We start from the raw sequence: 27995 nt of genomic DNA, 5'->3' as shown, positions 1-27995 counted from the left end.
GAGACTGTTGTCCCTGGGAACTGTCACCACTCACTCTGAGGTCTCTGTACTGACATCATAACATGACTCTTTTAAACACACACACACACACACACACACACACAACATGAGTCTTTCACACACATACACACACACATACACACACACATACACACACACATACACACACACACACAGTTGTTTTCTTTGTAGAAATGACATTCCTGTAGTTAAATAACACTGTTTCTAAAAGGCTGAGTCTTTACTATTTTAGATAGTTTTTCTTTTATTTTACTGTTTCCTGTTTTTAAAAGATAGGTGTCTTCTTTACTTTTCCACTGCTAATGATAAGAAACCATGATAGAGGGGGCTGGAGAGATGGTTCAGTGGTTAAGAGCTCTGACTGCTCTTCTAGAGGTCCTGAGTTCAAGTCCTAGCAACCTTATGGTGGCTCACAACCATCTGTAATGAAATCTGATGCCCTCTTCTGGTGTGTTTGAAGACAACTAGAGTGTGTATATATAATAAATAAACCTCTTTTAAAAAAAAAAAAAGAAACCATGATAGAGAAAACTTAAAAATGAGTTTATTAAGACTCTTGTTCCAAAGGATGAGTCCATGCCCTATGGCAGGGGCTATGGAAGCAGGCAGGACATGGAACAGTAGATAAGAACTTAAATCTTGACCCGCAGCATGAGGAGAAGGGGGTGAACTGGGAATGCCATGGGAAATGTCAAAGCCAGTGAAACAGCTCTTTCAAGGCCAAAACTCATAGACTTTGCCAACTGTCCCAACAACAAGGGGCATCCAGGCCAGGCCTGTCACAGCAGTAGCCCAACTCTGTGGTGCCATCCTCTGTATTAGTTTCTTTTTTGTCACTATAATAAAATACCTTGGCCATAGAAGTTTGCTGAAGAAAGCGTTTGTTTGGCTCTATGGATCCAGAGAGTTAAAGTCCACATGAAGCATAAGCATGGCTACTGAATGCTCACAGCAGTAGAACAAGCAGATTAGAATGGACCAAGTCGTTCAGCTCATAAAGCCCGCTTCCCAAAGAGCTCAACAACGAGGGACCAGGTATTCTAATGCCAAGGGTATGGGGGATATTCAGAGCACCAGACTTTGATTTGAGAGTCTACTGGGAAAGTGTTAGGAGCTATAGGCTTCTTTCTCTTGTGGTCATACCAGTTATCTGGATCCCTGTTAGAGAAACTGTGGATTTTACCGAGCTTGATGCCAACAAGAAGTCAGTCTCTTTAAAAACATTTTGGTAACTGATGTGTATATAGATTGGTCTTCAGTTTCCAAACATGTGCTTATATCTTACTGGATTTTCTTGCTTTTATTGGAGGAAGAGATATTTGTTGAAGTCATTTATGTATAATAACTATAAGTAGGTTTTAGTTTTTTCTTTAACTTTCTGATCTAGCAAGAACATACATGACAAACGCAACAAACCCTTGTCTTTGGCATTTGGAAGCTTGTTGAGGATTGGGTGTTACCTGCTGAGAATATCTTGTAATTTTTTCCCGAAGTTAGTGAAGATAAAATCAGGCACATCTATTAATAGAGGACCATTCTTGTTTCCTAACTAAAGTGTGGTCTTGAGCTTTACCTCCACTGCTTTTCCTGTGTCACCTTGCAGTTCTTGGTGTGTGCTGCCGAGTAAACACAGCACTAGGGGTGTGCTCAGTGATGCATCTGAGAAAGAGACTGTGTAGACAATGCACAGGACTCATAGTGTCTCTACAGTCTGTTACTTCCTCCATGGCTAAGGCTTTGTCTCCTGTCAGGCTCTCCCTGTCTACCTCTCAGCTTTGCCCCGTGCCCTTACTCTGTACATGCATAGATACGGTTATTCTGCCATGAAACCCTTTTGACATAAATTACTTGAAGTTGAGAGGAGTGTAACAGGCATTTTCTCTTAGCTTCAGCTTCCCAAATGAATCCTGCTTATTCCCAGGGCACTGGTCCTCCTCCACATGGGTAACCTTCCTTTCATAATATGGAAAAGTAAATTTAGTTCCGTGAGGATTCTGTCTTTCTAAGACAACAGGAGGAACTGAGTAGGTAATTCCTCCTGTCTTCTGTCCTTTTTCTTCCTTACCTCCGTGCCACCCAGCAACTGAGTGTGGCCCACAGCATAGAAGAGGTGGCCAATATACATGGGCATTCTGCAGTTTGCATGGCGGCAGGGAGAGGGGTTAGATGATGACATTTCTCTCTTATGTGCTGTGCTTTCATAATGTATTTTTTACTTTTCCTGCGAAAGCTAAACAGAGCTGGATCGTGACATTTTTCATATATAAAATGGGATTGGAACTAGAAAGCAAAGAATACCAGAATTTGCTGGAGTTTGGATATTTTAAGATAGGTGACAGTAAAGCTTTTTTGCCAGAAACCTTGTGTGCTTAACTCAGGTCAGGAGGAGCATCCAAGGAACAGATAGGGCCTCTGGCGGCTGCTGTGGATTGAAGATGCTAGAAAAAGAGGAGGATGGGTCACGTAGAGGCCTGTGAGACATGAGGTAGAGAGGTGGAGAGATGTTGTCCACGTAATGTCTTGAGACTTCTCTCACTGTATTTCAGGAAAAATCCTGAGAAGTTATAGAGGTTACTCTGGGATTGTTGTTACCATATCTCCAAGTAGATCAAACTTTATATTGTTTTTTTCATTATTTTTATTGGCTATTCTATGTATTTACATTTCATAGGTTATCTCCTTTCAATGCCTTGCTCATTCCCCCTCCCCTTGCTTCCATGAAGATGTTCCCACTCCCGATCACCACTCCCATCTCATAGCCTTGGCATTCCACTACAATGGGGAAATGAACCTTCACTGGACCAAAGGCCTTTCTTTCCATTGATGCCATACAATGCCATCCTCTGATACATATGTGGTTGGAGCTGTGGGTCTCTATGTATACTCATTGGTTGGTGTTTTAGTCCCTGGGAGCTCTGGGGAATCTGATTGGTTGATATTGTTGTTCTTCCCATGGGGTTGCAAACCCTTTTAGCTCCTTTAGTCCTTTCTCTAGCTCCTCCATTGGAGTTCCTGTGTCCAGTCCAATAGTTAGCTGCAAGCATCCTCCTCTGTATCAGTATGGCTCTGGCAGAGCCTCTGAGGAGACATCCATATCAGGCTCCTGTCAGTAAGCACTTTATGGCATCAGCAGTAGTGACTGGGTTTGGTGGCTGCATGTGGGATGGATCCCCAGGTGGGGCAGTCTCTAGATGGCCTTTTCTTCAGTCCCTGCTTCACTCTTTGTCCCTGTATTTCCTTCTGTGAGTGTTTTGTTCTCCCTTCTAAGAAGGACTGATGCATCCACATTTTGATCTTCTTTCTTTTTGATCTTAATAAGGTCTGTGAATTGTTTCTTGGGTATTCTGAGCTTTTGAGCTAGCATCCACTTATCAGTGAGTGCATACCATGTGCATTCTTTTGTGACTGGGTTACCTCACTCATGATGATTTTTTCTAGTTTGATTCATTTGCCTACAAATTTCATTAAGTCATTTTTTTAGTAGCCGAGTAGTACGCCACTGTGTAAATGTACTACATTTTCTGTATCTATTGCTCTGTTAAAGAACATGTGGGCTCTTTCCAGCTTCTGGTTATTATAAATAAGGCTGCTATGAATATAGTGGAGCATATATCCTTGTTATATGTTGGAGTGACTTTTGGGTATATTCCAAGGAGTAATATAGCTGGGTCCTCAGGTAGTACTATGTTCAGTTTTCTGAAGAACCACCAGACTGATTTCCAGAGTAGTTGTACCAGCTTGCAACCCCACCAACAATGGAGGAGTGTTCTTGTTTCTCCACATCCTCACCAGCATCTGCTGTCACCTGAGTTTTTGATCTTATCCATTTTGACTGGTGTGAGGTAGAATCTTAGGGTTGTTTTGAATTGTATTTCCCTACTAAGTAAGGATGTTGAGCATTTCTTTAGGTGCTTCTCAGCCATTTGGTATTTCTCAGTTGAGAATTCTTTGTTTAGCACTTGCACTGTACACCATTTTTTAATAGGATTATTTGATTCTCTGGATTCTAACTTCTCAAGCTTTTTGTATATATTGGATATTAGTCCTCTATCAGATGTAGAATTGGTAAAGATCTTTTTCCAATCTGTTTGTTGCCATTTTATACTATTGATAGTGTCTTTTGCCTTATAGAAGAAGCTTTGTTCCTTTGTCAAGGATCAAGTGACCATAGGTGTGTGGATTCATTTCTGGGTCTTCAGTTCTGTTCCATTGATATACCTGCCTGTCTTTTTACCAATACTATGCAGTTTTTATCATGATCGATCTGTACAGCTTGTGGTCAGGAATGGTGATTCCCCCAGAAGTTCTTTTATTGTTGAGGATGGTTTTCACTTTTCTGAGGTTTTTGTTATTCCAAATGAATTTGAAAATTGCTCTTCCTAACTCTATGAAGAATTGATTTGGAATTTTGATGGGGATTGCATTGAATCTGTAGATTGCTTTTTGCAAGATGGCCATTTTTGCTATATTAATCCTACCAATCCATAGGATAGATGATCCTACCATCTTCTGAGATCTTCTTTGATTCCTTTCTTTAGAGACTTTAAGTTCTTGTCATACAGATCTTTCACTTGCTTGGTTAGGGTCATACCAAGGTATTTTATATTATTTGTGACTATTGTGAAGGGTGTTGCTTCCCTAATTTCTTTCTCAGTCTGTTTATCCTTTGAGTAGAGGAAGGCTACTGATTTGAGTTAATTTTATATCCAGCTACTTTGCTGAAGTTGTTTATCAGGTTTAGGAGTTCTGTGGTGGGGTCACTTAAGTATTCTATCATATCATCTGCAAATGGTGATATTTTGACTTCTCCCTTTCCAATTTGTACTCCTTTGACCTCTTTTTGTTTTCTAATTGCTCAGGCTAGGAATTTACTATATTGGATAGGTAAGGAGAGAGTGGGCATCCTTATCTAGTCTCTGATCTTAGATTATGTTTCTCACTATTTAATTTGATGTTGGCTACTGATTTGCTGTATATTGCTTTTACTATGTTTAGGTCTGGCCTTTGAATTCCTGATCATTCCAAGACTTTTTACATGAAGGGGTGCTGAATTTTGTCAAATGCTTTCTCAGCATCTATTGAGATGATTGTGTGTTTTTATCTTTGTGCTTGTTTATATAATGGATTACGTTGATGGATTTCCATATATTGAACCATCCCTGCATTCCTGGCATGAAGTCTACTTGATAGTGATGAATGATCTTTTTTATGTGTTCTTGAATTCAGTTTTTGAGAATTTTATTGAGTATTTTTGCATCAATATTTATGAGAATTTTTCCAGAAATTTTCTTTCTTTGTTAGGTCTTTGTGTAGTTTAGGTATAAGCGTAATTGTGGCTTCGCAGAATGAATTGTGAAATTTCCTGTCTGATTTTATTTTGTGGAATAATTTGAAGAGTATTGGTATTAGGTCTTTTTTTCTTTTTTTAGATTCCAGAAGCCAAGTCAACTTGCTGTTCTTTTTTTTTTTTTTTAATTATTATTTTTTGAATAAATTTTTAAGGATGTAATTAAGTATTTGTGGGTACATATACATACACATATGTCTATATGTAACAATAATATAGGAAAAGAGGCTATTAATTTGAGGGGATAGAAGAGAGACTAGGAGGGGCTGTAGGGAGGAAAAGGGGATGTGGTACAGTTCTATTTTAATTAAAATATATTCTTTGTTGTTGTTGTTGAACTTCACACAGTCTGTGAGTTGTTTCTGGGGTGTTCAGAGCTTTCTGGGGTTAGAATCCCATTATCAGTGACTGCATATTATGTCTGTTCTTTTGTGACTGGGTTATCTCACTCAGGATGATATTCTCTAGATGCATCCATTTTCTTGAGAATTTCGTTAGGCCATTGTTTTGATAGCTGAGTAGTACTCCACTGTGTAAATGTACCACAATTTTTGTATCCATTCATCTACTGAAGGACATCTGGGTTCTTTCCAGCTTCTGGCTATTATAAAAGGTCTTTTTTTCAAAGTTCGATAGAATTCTGCACTGAATCCATCTGGTCCTGGGCTTTTGTTGGTTGGGAGAATTTAATGATGCTTCTATTTCTTTAGTGGTTATGCAACTGTTTAGATGGTTCATCCGATCCTGATTTAACATTACTATCTGCTATCTGGCCCGTTTCCTCCAGATTTTCTAGTTTTGTTGAGTATAGGCTTTGAGAGTAGGATCTGATAATTTTTTGAATTTTTTCTATTTCTCTTGTTATGTCTCCCTTTTCATTTCTGATTTGGTTAATTTGGATGCTGTCTTTGTGCTCTCTGGTAAGTCTGGCTAAGGGTTTATTGATCTTGTTGATGTCCTCAAAGAACCAGCTCCTGGTTTTGTTCATTATTTGTATAGTTCTTTTTGCATTGGTTTACTTCAGCTCTGAGTTTGATTATTTCCTGCCATCTACCCCTTTTAGGTATATTTGCTTTTTTTTTTTTTCCCCTAGAGCTTTCAGGTGTGATGTCAAGCTGTTACAGTTTCTTTTTGGAGGTACTCAGAGCTGAGTTTTTCTGTTGGCACTGCTTTCATTGTGCCCTATAAGTTTGGGTATGTTGTGCCTTCATTCTCATTAAATTTTAAAAGTCTTTCATTTCTTTCTTGACTAAATTATCATTGAGTAGAACATTGTTCAGCTTCCATATGTATGTGGGCTTTTTGATGTTTTTGTTGTTATTGAAGACCAGCCTTAGTCTGTAGTGATCTGATAGGGTGCATGGGATTATTTTGGTTTTCTTGTATTTGTTGAGGCCTATTTTGTGACCAATTATATGGTCAGTTTTGGAGAACGTATTATGAGGTGCTGAGAAGGTATATTGTTTTGTTTTAAGTTGAGATGCTATGTAGATGTCTGTTAAATCTGCTAGTTTCACTGTGTCTCTGTTCAGTTTCTATTTCCATGATCTGTCCATTGATGAGAGTGGGGTTTTGAAGTCTCCCACTATTTTTGTGTGTGGTACAATAGTTGCTTAGAGCTTTAGTAATGTTTCTTTTATGAATGTGGTGCTCTTGCATTTGGAGCATAGATGTTCAGGAGTGAGAGTTTATCTTGATAGATTTTTCTTTTGAGGAATATGAAGTGTCCTTTCTTATTTTTTAAATAACTTTTTGTTGAAAGTCAATTTTATTTGATACTAGAATGGTTACTCCAGCTTGTTTCTTGGAACCATTTGCTTAGAAATATTTTCTCAGCTTTTTACTCTGAGGTAGTGTGTATCTTTGTCACTGAGATGAGTTTCCTGTATGCAGCAAAATGCTGGATCCTGTTTATTTATCCAGTCTATTAGTCTATGTCTTTTTATTGGGGCAATTGAGTCCATTGATGTTAAGAGATATTAAGCAATGATTGTTGTTTTCTGTTATTTTAGTTGTTTGAGGTAGAATTATGGTTGTTTGGCTATCTTCTTTTGGGTGTGTTGCAAGATTACTTTCTTGCTTTTTCTAGGGTATAGTTTTCGTTCTTGTGTTGGAGTTGTTCATCTGTTATCATTTGTAGGACTGAATTTGTGGACAGATATCATGTAAATTTTCTTTGTTCCTGGAATATCTTGGTTTCTCCATCTATGGTAATTGAGAGTTTTGCTGGGTATAGTGCCTGGGCTGACATTTGTGTTTTCTTGGGGTCTGTATGACATCTGTCCAGGATCTTTTAGCTTTCATAGTCTGTATTGAGAGTCTGGTGTAATTCTGATAGGTGTGTTTTTATATGTTACTTGATCTTTTTCTTTTACTACTTTGAATATTCTTTTTTTGTTTTCTGCATTTGGTGTTTTGACTGTTATGTGACAGGAAGAATTTCTTTTCTGGTCCAATCTATTTGGATTTCTGTAGGCTTCTTTTATGTTCATGGGCATCTCTTTAGGTTAGGGTAGTTTTCTTCTATAATTTTGTTGAAGATATTTACTGGTATTTTTAGGTTGGGATTTTTTTGCACTGTCTTTTCATTGTGTTCTGGATTTCCTGGATATTTTGGGTTAGGAGCTTTTGCATTTTGCATTTTCTTTGACTGTTGTGTCAATGTTTTCTATAGTGTCTTCTCTACTTGAGATTCTCTCTTCTATCTCTTGTATTCTGTTGGTGATGCTTGCATCTATGACTCCTGACTTTTTTCCTAGCTTTTCTATCTCCAGGGTTGTCTTTCTTTGTGATTTCTTTATTGTTTCTATTTTCATTTTTAGATCTTGCATGTTTTGTTTAATTCCTTGTTTGGTTGATTTTTGTGTTTCCTCTTTTAAGGGCTTCTACCTGTTTACCCGAGTTCTCCTGTATTTAAAGGAGTTATTCATGTTCTTCTTAAAGTCCTCTATCATCATCATGAGGTACGATTTTTAATCCAAATCTTGCTTTCCCAGTGTGTTGGAATATCCAGTACTTGCTGTGGTGGAGAACTGGGTTATGATGCCAGGTTGTCTTGTTTTCTGTTGCTTAGGTTCTTGCACTTGCTTCTTAACATCTTGTTATAGTTGGTCTTACTGTCTTTGACTGGAGCTTGTTCTGCCTATGAGCTTCTGGGCTTAGGGGGTGAGAGAGCTCCTGGGAGATCAGCTCTCTGCTGACAGGTTTTGTTTCCTGATGGCAGTGGGGATGGCTCCAGCTCTGGGCCAAACTTTAGATTCTTTTTCTTAAAGGATTTATTTATTTATTATATAAGTACACTGATAAAATAGTCTTCAGACACACCAGAAGAGGGCATCAGATCTCATTACAGATAGTTGTGAGCCACCAGGTAGTTGATGGAGTTTGAACTCAGAACCTCTGGAAGAGCAGTCAGTACTCTTAATCATTGAGCCATCTCTCCAGCCTAAACTTTAGATTCTTGAGAACTATCTATTAATGTGTTTAAAGAATATGACTTTCTTAGTTTATTTCATGGTGCTATGGAAAAAGACCATGACCTAAAGCAACTGGGGGAAGAAAGGTTTTACTTCATCTTACAGGTTACTGTCCCTCATGAAGGGAAGCTTGGTCTCCTCAAGCAGGGCAGAAACCTGGAGGCAGGAACTCCAGCAAAATTATGGAGGAACATTTTTACTGGCTTGCTCTCTCAAGGAGTGTTCAACCTGCTTTCTTATATAGCCTAGGACTGTTTGCCCAGGGATGGCTCTTTCCATGATGGTTTAAGCCCTCCTATATTCATTATTAATCAAGAAATGCCCTCATAGGTTTTCTTACTGGCCAGTTCAATGAAGGCAGGTTCTCAATCATCATTTCTTCTCAGATAACTCTAGATTGTATCAAAATGACAAAAAACTAACCAGCACAATTGATTCCTTGTTACTATGACCTGCAGACACATCACTACTAAACCATAACCTTTTTTCTTTTTTATCTTCAAGATACCATGCTACTATTGCACTAATAAAACAGAGTCTAATTTCAATAGTCCTCTGTTCTTTAAAAATGCAAACACATTAGAAATTCAGTCTCTTTAAAATATCCAAAGTCTATTTAAAATACCCATTGAAACAAGACCCAAGTACAGATGTTTAAGTAGCCCAATATCTGAAATCTGGAACTCACAATCTTTTTGCCTCCAAAGGGCTTTGTGCTGCTCTACCTCTCTGGCTATTCCATTTTCAGCACATACTGCCTGTTTTATAGGCTCATGCTAGTTACATTCCATACCTGCTGCTATCCCTGTTAGTCATCCCGTAGTTCTGGCATCTCCAATATGCTGTGGACTCAACAGGCTACACACACTAAAGGCTTCATGACCTCTCTTTGGGGTCTCGACCATGCCATATAGCACCATAGATTTTTTTCTAGGCCTTGTTTAATCCTGAGGTCTCCTCTGTAACTGAGACTGTACTTTCATCAGTGGCCTCTCCTGGACTTACACAATGCTAAGCCCCAACTGTTTTCCAGGGTTAACCCCTTCAACCCTGTAGCTTTCATATTGTCAAAACCTGTACCATCTACAAGATTCTTATGTATATTAAATTCAGCTACTAGTTTGAGTTGCAGTCTTGTTCATCATTATGTGCTCATCATCAGGGAATGCTTCTGAGAAGCTTTCACTTTTATGATGCTGGTCTCTTTTAGTCTTTGGTGATTTTTTTTGAGGGGGGGGGTTCCAGAATTAATTTTCCTGGTAAAGAATGGTTTTAGTTTAGTAGTTCAGGTCTCTTATGGATCACAGCTTATTCTTCAGCCATGGCTAACCAAAAAAACAGATTCTCAATTTAAAGTATACAGTGAACCATCTTCTGAACTGGTCTCAGCATTTTCCTAACTCATTAACTTATGAATACTTAATGGCTTTTCTCTCCAAAAGTTCTAAACATTTCACAATCCTCCCTCACACAACATGGCTAGATCTATCACTGTGATACCCTATGATCCTGGTACCAATTTCTGTTGTGAGTTTGCTTCCTATTGCTCTGAGAATGACTATAACCATTCAACTTGGGAGAGGAAAGGGTTTTCCTTATCTTACAGTTTACATACAGTTTTGAAATGGAAGCCAAGGCAAGAAATCAAGTGAGGATGGAACCTGGAGATAGGAACTCAAGCAGACCAATGGAAGAACATTGCTTACTGGTTTGCTCTCTTGGCTTAGTCAGGCTACTTTATTACAACCTGGGCTACATTGTCCACTGGTGGCACTACCCACAGTGATCTCCACCATTATCTCTCACTCACTAATCAAGAAAATTTCTCCACAGACTTGTCTACAGGTCAGTCAGGTAAAAGCATTTTCTCAGTCGAGGTTCTCTTCCCAAATGACTAGGTTTTCCTCCACCAGGGATCTGTAGACAGTACAGACAGTACAGATGACAGCCATGCTGACTGATTAGTACCAGTGACTTCACTACGTACATACATCATGTTAACATGCATCTTCTGGATCACCTTTCTTGAGATTAAGTTGGATTACAGATGTTTAATTTTGTGTTGTAAGACTTCTTTCTAGGTTGTTATGCTTGAACATTGATGATGTAAGATGGAGGGGGGTAGCAGTGCTGTGTTTGATGTCTGACATCTCATTGGTAGAATGTCAAGATAAGAGTATCTTTCTAGGGAACACTTAGAAAGTGAGGCTAGTTCTCAGTCTGAGAACTGTGGGCCAGCGTGGAGCACTCTGGAATCGCAGGGCAAGTTCTATGTAAGGTTGAACTGTGATAGACACTTAACTCAAGAAATGTGATTCTGTTTCCTTTAGCTTCTTGGATTTCGTGGAAGAGAGCGTCACTCAGGCTCCCTGTTCTGAGGAGGCATGGGGTGTTCATAGATGTGTGCCACCCAGTGATGTTTCAGGCAGCACTGGACTGACTAGTTATGGCAGTGGATTCCTCCAGGAACACCGTAGCTTTCTAGATGCATTGCCTGGCTCCATCACTCATGTGTTCATGTCTATGCCAGTACAAACCCTCTGTGCTGCTGCTTCCACACAGTACAGTTTGTAAACCGGGAGCACAGAAGTTTTACATCTTTCTCAGCTCTTCCTTCATTCACTTCTCAAGGTGATAAATCTAGATCTCCCCCTCCTTTTGGTTTGTTCACCACTGCTCATCAGCCATATCGTGTCCTATTAGCTCTCGCTATCAAGTTTAAATTTCTTAAATATTTTCCACAATTTACAATTCTAAGATGAGACTTTTTGAGAAGCATCTTTTGCTCCATCTGTTCCTTAACAACAGGATCCTTGGAGTCCAGAGTTGATACAGGACAGTAGGTTTTAAGGCCCAGCACGTGGGTTCTACGTGTGAAGTAGTCAGGTAGAGAACTACTCATCAGCCTTGAGAAGGGTTATCTCAGGAACCAGGTGAAGACAAGATACCTTGTATGTTTTCTTTTACATTGTTAGAGTGCCTTATAGAGAGCCTGGTGTGCATATGAAGTAATTAAGTTTATATGCTTAGGGGTGAAAGGCTGCAGAATCTTCAGAGTTTGGAAGTGATATCCTGTGGTTTCAAAGTATCTCTTAGTTATATTTTTTCCACAAGTAAGAAAAATTAATTGCTTTGTCTTGACTTGTAGGGATCTAATGATTATTCCAGCCAGGCATAGTGGTACACACCTTTAATCCTAGCCCTCGTGAGGCAGAGGGAGAGGGGCAGGGGCAGGGGCAGAGGAGCAGAGAAGCAGAGGAGAAGGGGTAAGGTGCAGAGGCAGAGTCAGAGGCAGGCAGATCTCTGTGAACTCAGCGCAGCCTGGTCTACATAGTGAGTTTCAGACCAGGCAAAACTACAAAATAAGACCTGGTCTAAACAAAATACAACAAAGAACTTAATACATATTCCTCTCAAAGTAGTGGGAAATAGCAAACATTATTTGATTTTTTTTTAACCCTTTGCCATTCACAAGGAGACAGTGTGTCTGGGTCTCTTGGCTTCTTCATCAACACTGACTGAAGGTGTGTCATTGCAGGCTGGGAGTAGTCCTCCATCCACGACGGCTCCAGTGTCTGCCTTCTCTCGAACTTCTGTCACACCGTCCAACCAGGACATCTGCAGGTAACACTCTGCTTCACATGCTCCTGTGGCCTCTGGTGGCCCAGAATTCTCAGTTTTCCATTTGCTTGATCATTCCACCTTTGTTCTAAACAGCCTGGTTTTATGTGCTGTTTGCTCACCAAGTTACAATACAGTCTCATTTCCCCACTTTAATGTCTGCTCTCTTTAAACTTGTTTTTCCTTTCTGTGCTTTATCCCACTGTTCTGCATGCAGTTCCAGTGCAGTGTTTTCTGAGTGTTGTCACTACAGTCCCGTACAGTCTGCTGTTGTCTTGAAAGTTCCTCCATGCCAGAGTTCTCTGACACAAGGGCTCACTGTGACAGTTATCTGTAAAGACACATTACAGGGATCAAAGAAAAATCCCTTTGGTTCAGACTGGGACCAAGTCTTGACACCTGCTAAAAATACCAAGGCCAGAAGAACACTCAGATTCTCAAAGTCACTAAGTGATGTGGGGGAGAAGACCCAGGATACTTTGGAAAGCTTTGACTATATGGAAAGAACGTGTTCTGAAGGGAAATTGGTGCTTCCTCAAGGTCCATCTCTCAAAAAGAACAGGCTCCATCATAAAGAAAAAAAAGCAGAACACTGCCCACCCCTCAACCATTCCAAACATTCTCCTATCTTATCCCTTTCTACCAACCATTCAGCTGTTTCAAAGAGGGAAGCTGGCAAGGGAAGCGTGCGCATCCCACTTTTGGAGGAGAAAGCTGATGGCGAGGCCAGGTTGAGAAGCCAGCGACTGCTCCGGTACCTGTTCTCACTCTCCCGTGGCTCAAGTGCCAGCAGCCTACATAGGTTCCATGAGCTGGAGAGCCATGCCAGCCATCTGCATACTGCCAAGTCCTCCAGCTGGCTGGCAGGGAGCACGGACTTCTGTTCTGATGAAATGGGAGATGACGACGTCTTTGAGGATACATCCTCTGCCAAATTGAAGAACAGGGTCCTACGTGCGCCCCTCTGCTCAGTAGAGAAGGACAGTGACCTGGATTGTCCTTCTCTGCTCTCTGAAAAATGCACTCCCATCTCTCCTGTATCCACTTCAGGGGATGCCTGCAGGTTGGTTTGCCAGGAACCACCATCTGGCTGTTTCTGCTAATACCTTTATAACCTTACCTTGATTTAATATGTGAAGTTTCTGGAAAGTAAAGTAGCAAGGCATCTGTTGCCAGGTATAGAGTGAATTATGTTTTCTATATAGTGATACCACTTGGAAGCTCATTTCATAAGATGCAGAAACTACACATATTAAAGGCCATGCCAACTCCTCTCAGCAAAACAAGCAGGCTTTGCATAAATATGTGGGAAGAAATAGTACCTCCATCTTTGTAGCTTGTCCCTGTGAGTGTGGGAGCTGCTAGTCTCCAGTGGCCTGCCCACACCTTCCTTCCCTCTTTTCCTCCCTCTTACCTAAGGGTATTGTCCAAGTCCAAACTCTTCTTTCCAATACCATCCTACTGTACGGCATCCTTGTTGTTCTCATCTGTCCCCAGTACTGTGCCTCCCTCAGTTTCCCTCCTCAGTGTCAGCTGTTCCATTTCTTACTGTTGGATCAGAAAACCTGTTCCCAAAACAAGTAACCCAACACTCTAGCCAGGCTGGGCTAGGCCCTCTTCAGAGCAACTGTTTTACCTGCTCCCCAGCTGCTGGAAAACATCTCTGTTCTCAAAAGCCTAAGTTCATGGAGGTTAGTGGTTGAATCCAAGATGATTCCTTGGGAATTATGACTACTTTAATAATTCTCACTCTGAGAGTCCCCAAAAGAAATGAAGTTGCGCAATCATGGTGAGTTTTAAGCGCAAACAAAGTACTTGGTCTCTGCTTAGACTCCAAGAGGGTGGGAGGGTGTGGCGTTGTGCATGTGCCTTGATGGTGTGATTTCACTAGAGAACAAGCCTTTTAAGCCACTGTAGTGTTTTGTAGGTGAGAGTGCTTGTTTTCCTTTACATAGGCTTTCCCCTCTAATGTCTTAGGTTCTGGAAGGTGTCTTTATTGTTGCCTAAATTTTATCTTTAAAAGTTTGAAGTCTTCCCTAAAAATGCCGATCTTGTCATTTTTTTGTATCGTTCTTCCCTTTCTGTTCTTTGCCAACTGCCATCCTGACGTTGCTGCCGTGGTAAGCTGATGTTCAGCTAATTGTGGTTATTCTCATTTGTGCTGTGTGTCTCTGTGCTGACAGTCACGTTTACGGTTTTCATTTCTGACTTTGGTTTGAGGAGGAATTGGCCTTCTGGTACAACATCATCTCCTCACATGGAGACCCTTCTTTCACTGACTAGTTTTCCTTCCACCACAGGATCTGCCACTGTGAAGGAGATGATGAGAGCCCTCTGATCACCCCCTGTCACTGTACAGGGAGCCTCCATTTCGTGCATCAGGCTTGCCTGCAGCAGTGGATCAAGAGTTCTGACACACGCTGTTGTGAACTCTGCAAGTACGAGTTCATCATGGAGACCAAGCTGAAACCTTTGAGGAAAGTACGTAGGAAGGGGGTGGCTACTCGGTAGAGTCGCTCTGTGTGTGTGTGTGTGTGTGTGTGTGTGTCCTTTCAGACTATATCCTGGCCACCTATGTTCACTACTTTAAAAATCAGGGGTTGGAGTTCATGCTGTAGATTCTTATTTCTGATAGTAATGTCTCAGGTCTGCCCTTCATTCATGATGGCTTCTCTTTTCTTCACACTGAGACTCTCTTTTTCCTCTTCTCTCCTTTGACTACCAACTATCCTATGACATCTTGCTCAGCATTTAACTACTTATGTGTCAACTGTTTTATGTCTCTTGTTAGTGATGAATGTCTCTCTCCAGCACTCAGCCTAGTTCAGCACTGTTTGTGTACATCTGCACTAACTAGTTGCTAGCTGAAAGGATTCCTACCTTCCCTTCCATACTTGTTAGTTTCATGCTTCTCTCTCTGTGCCCTGCACAAAAGATTATATTTGAAAGGAGAAAAAAAAGCTCCTGCTGTGCCCAAAGCTTTAATATCTAAGTTTCTAGGGAACTTACACATTATGGTGCTGATTAAATGCTAAGTTACCTGGCAGTAGAGCACACAGAGAAAGAAGTGATCCTCGTGGGGCAAACTCATGGGAGGAGGGGCATCGTAGATGGTTTGGCTTGGGGAGTGCTTCTCCCCAGTGTGTAAGATATGCAGGCAGAGTGCACAGGCTTTAAAGGGGTCAGGTCGCCTGTGGGGAAGATATCCACTGAAGGGGTGAATGTGAGCACTGCAGGAGTGTGAAAGTGTTGAGCCTTGGGTATGATAGGAAAGAGTGAGAACCCAGGCACAGAAGACACAGGTGCTGACTCAGGAGTCCTGCTACTTCTGAAACCCCAACAGAAAGCACTTGGGTGTTAGAGAAGGCAGGTGCAAACTGCCCAAGAAAATGCTTTGCCTGGTCAAAGTCTCCTGGGACCTACTCTGTGCCAATCTGTCATATGCTCGCTCCTCTAACACTTGGATAGTGTAGATCATTAATGAAGTTCTGTTTGCAGCTTAGCCCAATAGTTTGTGCCCATCATTAGCAGAAGATATGTAAAATGTTTACACTTTCTTCTTTCTCTCTACTTTTATGTCTTCTGATTTGGGAACCAGTAGGTGACTAGGCCAATCTGTTTGGCGTAAGCTAATGAGCTTCTAGAGGGATAGCACTGTAGATATCCTTGTACCAGGAACTCTTAAGCATTGGTTTCAAGCTGTTGCTGCCAAAGCAGCAGAGGACCAAAGAGTGAGAGTCTTCTGACATTCCCTTCATAGCACAGATGGGACCTGTTCCTAGCATGCTGTGGTGTCATCTCTTTTCTTCCCCTCAACTGTGTCAGTTAGCACAGACCTGACCATAGCAGCTGGGTCTCAGCTGACATGCTCCCTCTCTTCATTGTCTGACTGACTGGCTCATGGGAGGTCACTGCTAGTCTCAGTCCTAGCTTCTCTTCATTGCACAGAAAGTTGGCTATGTCTGCTACCTTGTTGAAGCCAAGTAACTTAAAGTAGTTTTGGGTGCTTGGGGAAATTGATCTGGCCTGGGAGAGAAGGAAAGGTGATCATAGCTGTGAGCAATACTCCCTTCCTCCATTCCTCCCTCCCATTGTGATCCTTTGCTCTGAGGCTGAGCCTCATGTCTTTGTGTTGTCTTCCAGTGGGAGAAGCTGCAGATGACTGCCAGTGAGCGCAGGAAGATCATGTGCTCAGTGACGTTCCATGTCATTGCTATCACCTGTGTGGTCTGGTCCTTGTATGTGCTCATTGACCGCACAGCAGAGGAGATCAAGCAGGGTCAGGTGACAGGTGAGTGCATGGGCTATGAGGTGAGTGCTGTACACAGGTCCTGGGGCCCGAGATTCTGTGGTTCAGACCCTGTTTCTCTCGGGCCACAAGTTTTTGTAAAGGGTGAAAACTGAGGAGACACCAAGCATCCCTTTAGGTATTTTTCAGTGTCTTCAAAGCAAATGACATGAGATGCAACTTGAGACTCCTGAGAGAGCCCGGCAAACTACTTTGAGAGCCCTTCGTGCTCCTTTTGGGGAGGGAGGATTTGATGAGTAAGAAGTGTCTAGGCCGGTTGTGGGAGTTCAGAAGCTCTGTCCTATCTCCTTCTGACATGAGGTCTGACGCACTAATCGAGTCTCCCCTGCAGGAATCCTAGAGTGGCCTTTCTGGACTAAGCTGGTAGTTGTGGCCATCGGCTTCACTGGAGGACTTCTCTTTATGTATGTTCAGTGCAAGGTGTACCTACAGTTATGGAAAAGACTCAAGGCCTATAACAGAGTGATCTATGTTCAAAACTGTCCAGAAACAAGTAAAAAGAATATTTTTGAAAAGTCTGCACTAACAGAGCCCACCCTTGAAAATAAAGAAGGACATGGAATGTGTCATTCTACCACAAATTCTTCTTGCACAGAGCCTGAAGACACTGGAGCAGAAATTATTAACGTCTGATCATGTGGAGGGTGTCATTTCCTTGATGTCCACCAACAGCTGAAGGAATTTGTTTACTGCCAATTGTGTTCCTTCCTTCTGTCATTTAATAGCATAGACTGGGCAGGTGATCTATAATGGTATCTCTTTTTCCCAACCCTCCTTGGTGTGAATGTCCTAGAATTCCTGTGGGGCAGGTACCGCTGGGTCCCATTCTTCCAGGCTTCTCTGTGGTCTGGGATACTGTGGTGGGAGACACATGTATCACAGTGAGGAGCTGGCTGAGTTCCAGCCCCTGGTTTTGAGCAAATTATGGAAGTAAAAAGCTAAAGCAGAAGACAGAGCAGTATGGGACAGGAGGGCTGCTGCTGGTTGGAGGGCTCCCTCTGTCTAACAGGAGCTAGGGGTGGGAAGGGAGCAATGCCTACAAACACAAACCCCTGCCTCGCTCAGCTGATGCTGCCACCTTTGCTCTCAAGCAGTTAAGGCTTTGGGGCCCTGTGTCTGCTGGTGTGTGACTCACTGAGCAAACAGCACTTTATGAAAGTTTTTACTTTGGAATTCCTGTGTCTAATGGGAGTGACACTTTTAAAAGTGTGTTACATTTAGAAAAGGTCTCTTTGTTGCCTGTTATCTCTTTGCATCAGAATCAAACTGAAACCATTTCTGCCTTATATATTCTGAGTATTAGATGTCCTTCTATGTCCAGAAAAGACAAGAGACTTAGAGCAAGACAGACAGGTCTGAGACTCCATGGGAATTAATAGATGCTAAGAGCATAATTCCTCTGGTTTTGAGCCTGTTTCCTGAAAAGTCCTATCTCATAAACCCACCTGTACATTTCTATGTTGTGAGCATTGAAATGCAAGGGTTTTGAGATCTAATGGATCTGAATCAGGGTGAGCATTTAGAAAATGCTCCTTTGACTGACAGATGTGTCCAGATGGAGTGGACACATATTAGATACAGTTCTGTGATTCACCTCTGCTGTCCACTGTGTTGATAAAGTTCTGTGGAGTCACTGCTGAAGAATACGAGGTAAACAGACCAGCTCTAGAATGAGGCCTTGGCATGAACAGTCTGTGTTAATGACTTGGTTCCATACGCACTTATCGCCTTACCAGACTTGAAAGGATCACTTAGGGTCCTTAGTTCCACACGTGATCTGTTCTATCTTTGGGGTTACCTCCTGCACTGTTTTTCACAAGACAGACAAAACAAAATCACTATTGCTTAATGGTCTTTGTCCCTTTAAAATGTCTGTTGAACATTTTTTTCTTGAAGGCCATTGTCCCAGTGCCAGGCAATAGTCAATTCTCAGTGTGACAAGAGGAACCACAGAAGTGTACTCTCCAAGTCTTCAGATTCTCTTGCGGTGACCAGGGCAATGCGTAGGGTCTTTTCTGTCTCCCTGAGCTTTGGCTGCTTCACCTGTCTTCTTCATAGACCAAGGCAAACCAGACATGAATCTTATATAGTTCCTAGTAGAAGCCCTGTGTTTAGTTATCAGAAGCAGGTGGAGGCTAGAAGGCTTGTGGAAGCAAGTTCTGTCCTGTTCTCCCCTTGTCTGCTCCGTGGAGTCATGGGGTTCAGTTGTGGAGCTGTTCTGTCAGGCCTTTCAGCCATTATCTAATGAGCCTACCCTTAGGTCAGCCTGGCCTCTCTCCCGCAGACCACATGAGCCTCCCTGTGACCACTGTGCCCAAAGTGCAATTACTCACACTCAGTGAGGACACTGGGCAGCTACAGACTGCTCACTAAGCCCTGACTATTCTTTTTACAGCAGCTGCTATTGAGTCTCTATCCTGTCCATCTGTCTGTGACATGATGCTCTAACAGTGGATGTGCAGTCACATAAAGATGAAGGCTTTTGTGGAGAAGAGTGCATACCTCATGGGGGTTGTCTCTGCACAGCTGCCCCAGGGGCTTGTACTCCCACATTGATACGATGGCTTTGGAACCATGGCTTTCGTGTTCCCTTCATGTCAGGAAGGCCTAATGCTATCTATTCTCTGGCTTCTCTGATGAACTCTTTTCTTCATTGTTCTTTCCCTCCCAGCCATCCAGCTCGATTTCCCTGAAGGTTCTCTGATCTAGTAAATAGCTACACAGCAGTGACTCTGCAGGGGACTGGCAAGGCATGGCTGTTAAGCATCTGGCAGATGGGTCTGCCCAGGCTCTCCTAGTCCTCTCTCTAGTCCTTGGCCTCTGAGTCATTTTGCAGGGTTATCTGTCTACCCCATTGTTCCTCACTTTGAGCTTAGATGTAGTGGGCAGATGGCATGTAGCTGAACCAAGCAGATCTAGGATGAGGCCTCAGGGCCAGGAGGGCTTGTGCTTATGGGTCAGATGAAGAAGGAAATATCTCACCGTGTCACTGGCAGCCCTCTCTCTAACGTGGTCTTTACCCCATATGTCATAGACCCATTCGCACAGCTTTGACTTAAGCTGCCACAAGTGAGTAGTTGGTGGTTGTGCTCAAGTGTATCACAAGAACTTTCTGGAAATGTAAACATTCTCTTCTTAGTCTAGGTCTCTGACTCTTCTTTCTGGCTTCAGTACACTTGTCAGTCATGTAGGCTTAATTTTCAAACCTGTGGGTGTGTCCAAGTGGACACAGATGTGCAGGCCTCAGGCAGTGGGGGACAGGACAGTTCAAGACTTTGGGTGATGTCTAAGTGACAGGAGAAGAAGGCTGTGTAGGCAGGGTGAAGAGCTGTGATCTGTGGGTGTGGCTAGATGTGCATGCATATTTCAAGTACTACCTGTTCAAATCTGGTTTGAAAATAATGCAGCTTACAGCTGTAGCTCAAGGAAAGCCCAAAGCATAGGGAGATCAAAGGCGCTTGTCTCTGTGTCTGGAGTGAGTGATGAAGGCATGTACCTGGTGCACATTTAGATGCAATGTTTCAAGTTGATTGTTAATAAAAACCAAATTTACACTGGTGTGTGTAGTGTAGTTTCTAAAAAGCACTTCACATTTTAAATTTTTCTTGGAATATTTCTAGTAATCTAAATGTCTAATTTTTTAATCTTTTTGTGTATGTTGTTTCTCAGTATTACTGCTTGAATAATTTTCTGTACAGGGGATTTGTTTGTGCTATATATGGGTTATCTAAAGGTAGCAATAAAGCCTTTCTTTACAAAGGAATTTTGTGATGAGAGTGTTTTCCAATGGGGAAGCTAGGGTACCCTTTTCAGCCTACACACCAGTAAAGAATAATGAGGCATAGGGAGGGGGTCCAGAAGTAAGGGGGCTGGGAGTAGATGGGGATTTGAATTAATGCGAAGATCCATGTGATATTTGTCTTAGTGTCTGGGTTATTTCACTTAGTCATTACAAACCTGCCCAGAAGGAAGAGGAGGGGATGCAGACCCTGATGCCTGTGTGAGCCTGCGGCATTGGAATGGATGGGGTGGTGCCCTGTCCTTCCAGGTCTCTCTTCTTTAGTGGGAAGGCCATTCATTCATGAAGGCAACAGCAGAGACACGCAAACAGCCTGGATGTCCTCTAGCTGGTGAATGGATAGTAAAGATGTGGTACCTATTTATAATGGGATTTTGTTCAGCTGCAAGGAAACATAAAATCTGCTGGTAAACAGACAGAAACTATGTTAAGTGACATGATCCACACAGAGTGAGTTCTTGCTCGTATATAGATCATAGAATAACTTCATATCTTTAGATTTGTGTGTTTAATTTGGAATAACTGTAGAGTCTACAAAACCAGAAAGGGCCACTGGTGTGGAGTGGGAGAGGCAGTAGACTGACTTTTTAATTGATGATCAAAAGAGAACAGTGGATTTGGTGGGGGTGGGGTGACTGGAACGCAGCATGTGGAACGACACCTGTTTTAAATGAACTTTATTTTACAACAAACTCTTCATTCAATAAGTTTCTCTAAGCACCTACTGTATGCAAGCAATTGGAGGAAGCATACATAGACTGAAGTACCCCTGGCCCAACCGAAGCAGTTGTCACTTATTCTGATGTGCTGTTGCTACCGAGTGAAGAGGGACTAAGCTGGGCTGGGGGACACAGTTGCACTTCCCTGCTCTGGATGGGAGGGTCCTGAACTGTGTCCACTGAAGACTGGAAGAAGTAGCATTTGCTGAAGCTTTGCGATGTCTCTCCAGCCTACAACATCCTTTAGTTCACAGCCAGAGCACCTGGGCCCAAGAGCAGCCCTGCTAGCTTGGAGAAGGCACCAGCGGCTGGAAGATCTACCTACAGCCTGCCCACAAGCCGGGATCTGGCTAATAAAGCCGTTGGCCTTCCCAGAGAGCTGCTGGGGCAGGGAAGGCAAGGCTTTAGATGGCTACACTGTTGGGAATCCTGTCTGGTGACAGGTAGTAGTAGGGGAGCTTTTTGTTCTTATTGCGCTCGGCGATCACGCTGACGATGGCCTCCAGGTTTTTGCGGAATCGGATCATGGCTTCCTTCACTGGCTTCTCGATGAAATGCTCCTCTGGGTACATGCCCAGAAATAGCTGGGAGTCAGACATGGAAAGATAGTTTAAGAGGGTAGACTGGTAGGCCTTGCCCAACCCTAAGAGGCTTCCTTTGGGAGGAGGAAGAGGAGGAGGAGGGATAACTGCTCAACTCTACCATCTTTAACCTTTGCTACCCACTGAGATGGATGCTTATATGCATGTGAAGGAACACTATGTGGCCATACAAAAAAAATCATGTCTTTGGAACACAGATGAACATAGATTCAATTGTTAAGTGAAAAAAGCAAACACAATATATGGGATACTAAAAACTGCTGCACACACCTGTCTTTAATCCCAGCGTTTGGAAGGCAAACACTAGCTGCTCTCTGAGAGTTCCAGGGCTACATAGTGAGACCCTATCTAAAAATAATTAAGTCCTGCCTCATCATCTCAAAGAGGTTACCAGAGAGGAGGAAAATAGGCAAATTAGTGTCAAAGGAGGCCGAAGTAATGTTCTACAGCATGGTAGGGTAAACAGTTAATGCTGTTGTGTATCTCTCTAACCTAGAACATTCTGAATGTACACAAGGACGCGATTTGTTTGAAGTGATAGATCAGATGCCATAACTGAGCAGTATCAGTGTACACGCACCACACTTCTATCTTACAAATATGCAAATTACTGTGTCAGTTTTTAAAAAAAACTTAGATTATACAAATGCCACCTCCTTTTCCCTAAGAAGGTTCAGGGCTGGAGATTTTAAAGGAAGTTACTTCCTTGTTGCCAGGTGGTTTTCAAGACAACGAAAGGTGCAGGGAAGCCTGGAGGGTCCCAGCTCTGAAAGTTCTATGGCCACATGATCCTGCTGGCCTGCCCTTTGTCCTTCTCGTCTTCTTCTTAAGGCTTGAGACAGACAGGGGTCCTGGGTGTCAAGAGGTGGAAGGTGGGCATCCTGCAGGGTAATGTGCTTACACCAATGTCTGCAAAGTGTTCAGTGGCTGGAAGGGGGTGGGAGATCTGGGGCTTAGTTTGAAGCAGTTCAGCCAGACTTGACATCCTTTGACCAGGAAATTAGTCTCCTAGGAACAGCTCCTCTGGCCATACTGAGCACAGAACCAGCACATTAGCAGGTCTGGGACACGCTGAAGGTACTCTGATGGGAAACCACCAAGGCCTTCACTTAGCATAGCTGTGAAGGATTCCTAAGCATACCTAGATGGAACTAGGAAGCGCTGATTCTCCCTGTGGGGAGCCAGGAAACCACATGGAAGAGATTTATCAACAACTGGGTATGGAGTACACACACACACACACACACACACACAAATGCCTATGGTGACTTGGAACAGAGCCTGTGCCTTCCACTGCCATCCTGTCTGTAAGCACAGGCCCAGGCTAAGGAGCTGGAGTGGAGTAACCCCAGCCCCACACCCTTCTAGCAGCTCCACCTTAGAAATCAGGGTTCTTGGCTACAGGTTTCCAGCTTGAGCCAGAGCCCCAAAGGGGTGGAGAGTGGGTTGAAACTAAAGTGACCTACACTGTTTCCAGCAATGCTTCATCTCACCTCATTTTCTTGAAACTGGCTCAAGGCCCACACTGCACCTAGATGCCAACACGAGCGGCCACGGTCTGGTAGAGTATCCACGATCTGCTCGATGGTGACCACACCCTTGGCCGTAGGTGGTGGGGCCCGCATAGTTGGTGGAGCATTGGGGATCCAGGAGCACCAGTCATACTGTGAGAGCAGTACCAACAGTGTGGGTGCCCAAGAAGCCCAGTGGCTTTCCCACCTCAGATCCACATACCTACATTTCCTTGGTTCATAGGGAACCAGCTTAGCAGGCTTCACCCCTCCCTGTGGGCACCACCCACCTCTCTAATGTCCTCACCTGGTTTTCCAAACCACACCCTTGACATTGTCTCCTCCTTTGCTACCCACCTTGCCTCTCTTTCAGGGTCCCCAGGGCTCCCTCCTCAGACCCTTTTCCTCCTTTCCAGGGCCTACAACTGCCCCAGCCTGGTGGGTGCCTCAGGTGTGCATGCAGAATTCATGCCTGCTACTGCTGGTTCCAGACTCAGAGGCTATATGGTTATGGGAAGGCAGTAGGACAAAAGCCTAGACCAGGGGTGGGGAGTTGGAGGTGGTTCTCACTGTGAGGTAGTTCTCTCCCAGAAAGGGCTAGCTGGGCCTACCTGGCCAAAGTTTACAGCTGCATGCTGGGCCGAGGCTGTGAAGATCACCACCGTCAGGTACTCAGACAATTTTTCCCTGCTCTTAATGGACTTGGGGAAACCTAAGACAGAGTCACAGACCATGAGCTTCTCTCTGTGAGGGATACCCACCTTTGCCTTTATCCTGGCTCCCTACCCACACTTAGCAAGATGCTCAGAGAAAGGGAGGCTGGCTGCTCTGAGAGAAGCTCTCATACTGGTGGGTACTTGGGAGCAGGGGTTGGGTACCCTTGGGAGCAGAGTCACCTGCTTTCTGTTCCTCAAGACCTTGAGATGCACACATGCCCTATAGCAGAAGCAGAGTGTCGTGGTAGCCTACCTGAGGCCTTTCTGCCCCGCATGCCATAAACGTACACATCCTTCACGAAGTCCTGCAACTCCTGGTCTTCCTCCACCACTTGGTCACTCTCATAGTAGATGCTTACCACCTCAGTGGTGAACCTGGTTTAGGAGGGCCAGCAGGAGTGGACATCCAGCAAGTCCCTTTCCCAATCCTATCAGTTCTTAATGTCTGACTCCGGATGCCCTCCGCCCCCTCCATCAACAGCCAGCCCAGGAACAGGCTTGTCTCATCATACCCTTCTTTAGGGTTTCCCTTTCCCACAGAACCTGGTCACACTCACGAATGAATAGCTTCCCACACGAGCAGTCCATCATCACGATAGAAGTAGTAGGGGATGTCCTCAGTGTTATCCATGCCCCGGGCTTTGATGGCCTCCGGGAAGCACAGAGACGAATAGGTCAGGTCGTGGACAGCCCTCTGCACCATCTGCACGTGCCCACCACCCCCAGTGGCATTGGCCTGGTGAGAGAGTGGAGAGCTAGAGCTCGGTTGCTTTCCTCAACAGCTGTCCTTATCCTATTCATTTGTAAGAGACTTGGAGGCCAGCGGGGTGGCTGAGCATAGAAAGGACCAGCCTGTGTCCTGTGAGGTAGAGTGGGAGGGCTGTTCAACTTTAATCAGGCCACACTCCCACTTCCATGACAGGCTGACATGCACTGGACACTGTAGAACCGTAACAGAGAGGGCAGGCTTTTGTGTAGAACATAGCTTTGGGCATCCAAGCAGCTTTGAAGAACTGGGAACATCAAGGACCTGGGTAGGCAATTATTGGGCAGTTCTGTTCAAATGCCCTGAAGGTCACAGGCACTGTGGGAGAAGTCACAGGTGTCTTGTAAGGAAGAGGTTAGTAGCTTGTGTGGAGGAGGCTCAGACACTAGAACTGGACAGGATACATAAAAAGGTGAGAGACAACAGTGAAGAAGAGTGCTGACCGTGGTGCTGGTGAAAGGGCCAGAGTTTCCCACACTTTTCAGACCTCAGATAGGGATGGAGCCACAAGGCAGAGCTTGTCCAGGATCCACATGAACAGAAGGCACTCACCTTGTCAAACAGGCCATATTCGCAGATAAGCTGTTCCCGGGCCTTAGTGTTGATGGCAATGGTGAACCTCACATGGGCTACCAGCAGCTGGGTAGAGGAGAAATTTCACTGAGCACTCAGCACCCCCAGCCCAGCCCAGCCAGCCCACAGGGCAGGGTCACTCTGGCCCCAGAGAGGAAGTGAAAGGTCTGTGTGTAGACCTTCCTGCCCATGAGCTATAGAAGGCCTTTGGGCACTGTTGGGATGCTTAGGAGTAAGGGCCCTGGTGCTTGCCCCCTACTTTACTGGGAACAGATCCAGACCATCATCTCTAAAGCAGAAGTCCTGCTTTGACCTGACTTACAATGAAGAGACCAGAGCACCCATTTTCTTTCTTTCTCCCCTCCCCCACTTTTTTCTTTTATAATTTTTCTAGAAAGAGTTTCTCTACGTATGTAGCCATGGCTGTACTGGAACTCAGTCTGTAGACCAGGCTGGCCTTGTCTCCCTCTGACTCCCAAGGGCTGGCTTTAAAGACATGTGCTACCAGCACCACTGCCTGGCTTAGCAGGCTCCAATGACTTGGCCCTTGAGTGTCTGTCCTAGGTTCCACTTTGCAACCTACTCCTAGCTGTCACCACCCCTCTTGAATACACCCTGGGATGCCAGCTACCCTTTTAGATGTTCTTTCCTTGTAGGTGGAGCTATGCTGGTTGTACCTTGAAAAGGGGGTGCACGGCAGGCAGCTGGCGGTACATGGCGATACCAAACACCTCAGATACCAGATGGGTGCGCAGAAGGTGGGTGATCGTTTGATGGACATGGAAGTCACTGGAACGCACCCAGATTTTGGCCAAAAGCCAGTCGTATTTTGAATCCGTAGGAAGGAAAATTGGGTTCTTCTCTCCGGGGGTTTGGCTGAGCTGGTGTGTTGAGGAAAGAGAACACACCACTTTATTTCTCCTTTATAGCTGGGGAACAGCCCTGCCTCTGGGGAAGTCCCACAAGAATCCGAACATCAACCGTGAGGAATTTCAGATCACACGAAGCATGTGGGGAGTGGTGGAGGGCTCTAGTGATATGTGTCGTACAACCTGTTGGTGAGCTGCAGGCTCCTTGTCTGTAACTCGAGGACAGTGGTACAGACCTCCTCGGCCCTCCCCAGTGCCTCCCACATCACCCACTTCTGCTCAGCAGCTCCCCTCCGTTGTCCTCCCCCCACCCTGACCTTGAACATTGTGTTCCACAGGCTCAGCTCCTTCTGGGCCAAGGCTGGTGTCTTAAGCTGCTGAGTCCTTTCGAAAATCAGGACTTGCAGCTGGAGTCCTGCTCTGAGCCCCCAACTCTGAAACCCGGTACACAGGGGCCCAGCTTGCCTTTGCCCTTCCATTTTCACTCCATGCTTGGGCCAAGTGATTTTTCTCTAAAATATAAAGAGATTTCTATCTGTTCTTTAAAAAAAAAATTTTAACCCAGAAAATAAAGCCCCTGAGCATACTTAGATGTATTCCCCCTAACTAATATGGAAAATGGCTTTGCGGTTAAATACGATGTCCCTGTGGGCTTGTGTGTGTGTGTGTGTGTGTGTGTGTGTGTGTGTGTGTGTACATACTCATGCACACATGCAGTAGTGAGGAGCTTGCCAATGCAAGGCTTAGACACATTCATCACTCCCACTCATTATCTTAACAAGCTTCATTTCAGGGCCTGGTGAGATCCCTCATGAGTTTGGAAGGGCGGCAACCAAGCCACCCCATCTTTTAAGACACAAAACCTTTTAAAGACCTAACAATCTGGATAACCCAGGAGAGCTTCTGTGCCAGAAGCAGGTTCTATAGAATATCCAAAATATCCAGGAAGGGGGATGGGAGGCTTCTAGAGCTTGTAGGGAGGTCGATAGCTGGCAGTACTGCGTTGTAAGGTTTGACACTTTTAGGAGCTGGAGCCTTGGGCATTGAGGTTCTATAGACTGGTGCCACTTCCTGTCTATTTGCTTCCTGATTATGACTAGAACCAACCACTTCCTACTTCTGCAGCCTTGCCCTATCCTCTGTGGTGGACTGCATTCACTTACACTGAGCACCAAAACAACTCTTCCACCTTAGACTGTTTTCATTAGAGAGATTTGTCTCTCCATCCAAAGTAGCACTAGGCAATTGGAATATAATTCAAGCAGTACAAATTCAAATCGCCAGGAAGCCACCCTTTTAAAAATTATATTTTTAGTCAGCCATATTTTTTTTAAAAGAAAAGGAAACACATAACCCTTGGGCAAATATTTACCTCCCCCACTTTTCTACAACCTGAAACCATTCTGAAACTGATCCTGGCAGCTTTCATCCTTTCGCTTTTCTAAGTCTTTGGATTGTGGGTACTTGGAATTTACACTGGGTCTTGGTCTGGATTAGCTGTGTCTTGAGAATGCCAGAGCATGGAGTACTGTGTCCTAAGGCACTATGTGGGGGAGAAGGCAGGGTAACTAGAGGAGCAGCTGCCCCCTACTGCCTGGGGATAAACAAGGGGGGCAGGGAGACACTCCTGACCCCCAGTCTTCTTATTCTTTGTTCATTAATGAAT

The 27995-nt window shown here is 43.9% G+C and overlaps 2 protein-coding genes across 7 annotated transcripts in view; one reads left to right on the top strand and one right to left on the bottom strand.

Moving 5' to 3' along the window:
• Positions 1–20515, top strand: part of MARCHF8 (membrane associated ring-CH-type finger 8) — a gene marked incomplete at its 5' end in the record, with an annotated part of 89875 nt that extends 69360 nt beyond the window's left edge. For 2 of the 3 annotated variants that reach the window (XM_080914946.1, XM_080914947.1), the window contains 5 exons: positions 12383–12468; positions 12683–13528; positions 14766–14946; positions 16609–16756; positions 17106–20515. In XM_080914946.1, the coding sequence (XP_080771072.1) occupies positions 12383–12468; positions 12683–13528; positions 14766–14946; positions 16609–16756; positions 17106–17407 (1563 nt within the window). In that variant the 3' untranslated portion in view covers positions 17408–20515. The remainder of the gene's footprint in view (positions 1–12382; positions 12469–12682; positions 13529–14765; positions 14947–16608; positions 16757–17105) is intronic. The other variant, XM_080914948.1, reaches the window with a different exon arrangement.
• A 781-nt stretch (positions 20516–21296) lies between these two features.
• Positions 21297–27995, bottom strand: part of ALOX5 (arachidonate 5-lipoxygenase) — a gene marked incomplete at its 5' end in the record, with an annotated part of 44891 nt that continues 38192 nt past the window's right edge. The window contains 7 exons of one of the 4 annotated variants that reach the window (XM_080914871.1): positions 21297–21876; positions 23388–23558; positions 24017–24117; positions 24375–24496; positions 24679–24857; positions 25440–25526; positions 26138–26341. In XM_080914871.1, coding sequence (XP_080770997.1) covers positions 21697–21876; positions 23388–23558; positions 24017–24117; positions 24375–24496; positions 24679–24857; positions 25440–25526; positions 26138–26341 — 1044 coding nt within the window. In that variant the 3' untranslated portion in view covers positions 21297–21696. The remainder of the gene's footprint in view (positions 21877–23387; positions 23559–24016; positions 24118–24374; positions 24497–24678; positions 24858–25439; positions 25527–26137; positions 26342–27995) is intronic. The other 3 variants (XM_080914872.1, XM_080914873.1, XM_080914874.1) reach the window with 3 other exon arrangements.

This window comes from Micromys minutus (assembly GCF_963924665.1).
Source record: "Micromys minutus genome assembly, chromosome: 3".
Classification (NCBI taxonomy): Eukaryota; Metazoa; Chordata; class Mammalia; order Rodentia; family Muridae; genus Micromys; species Micromys minutus.
Note: the sequence above shows the minus strand (reverse complement) of the source record. Positions and strands in the feature narration are given on the sequence as shown.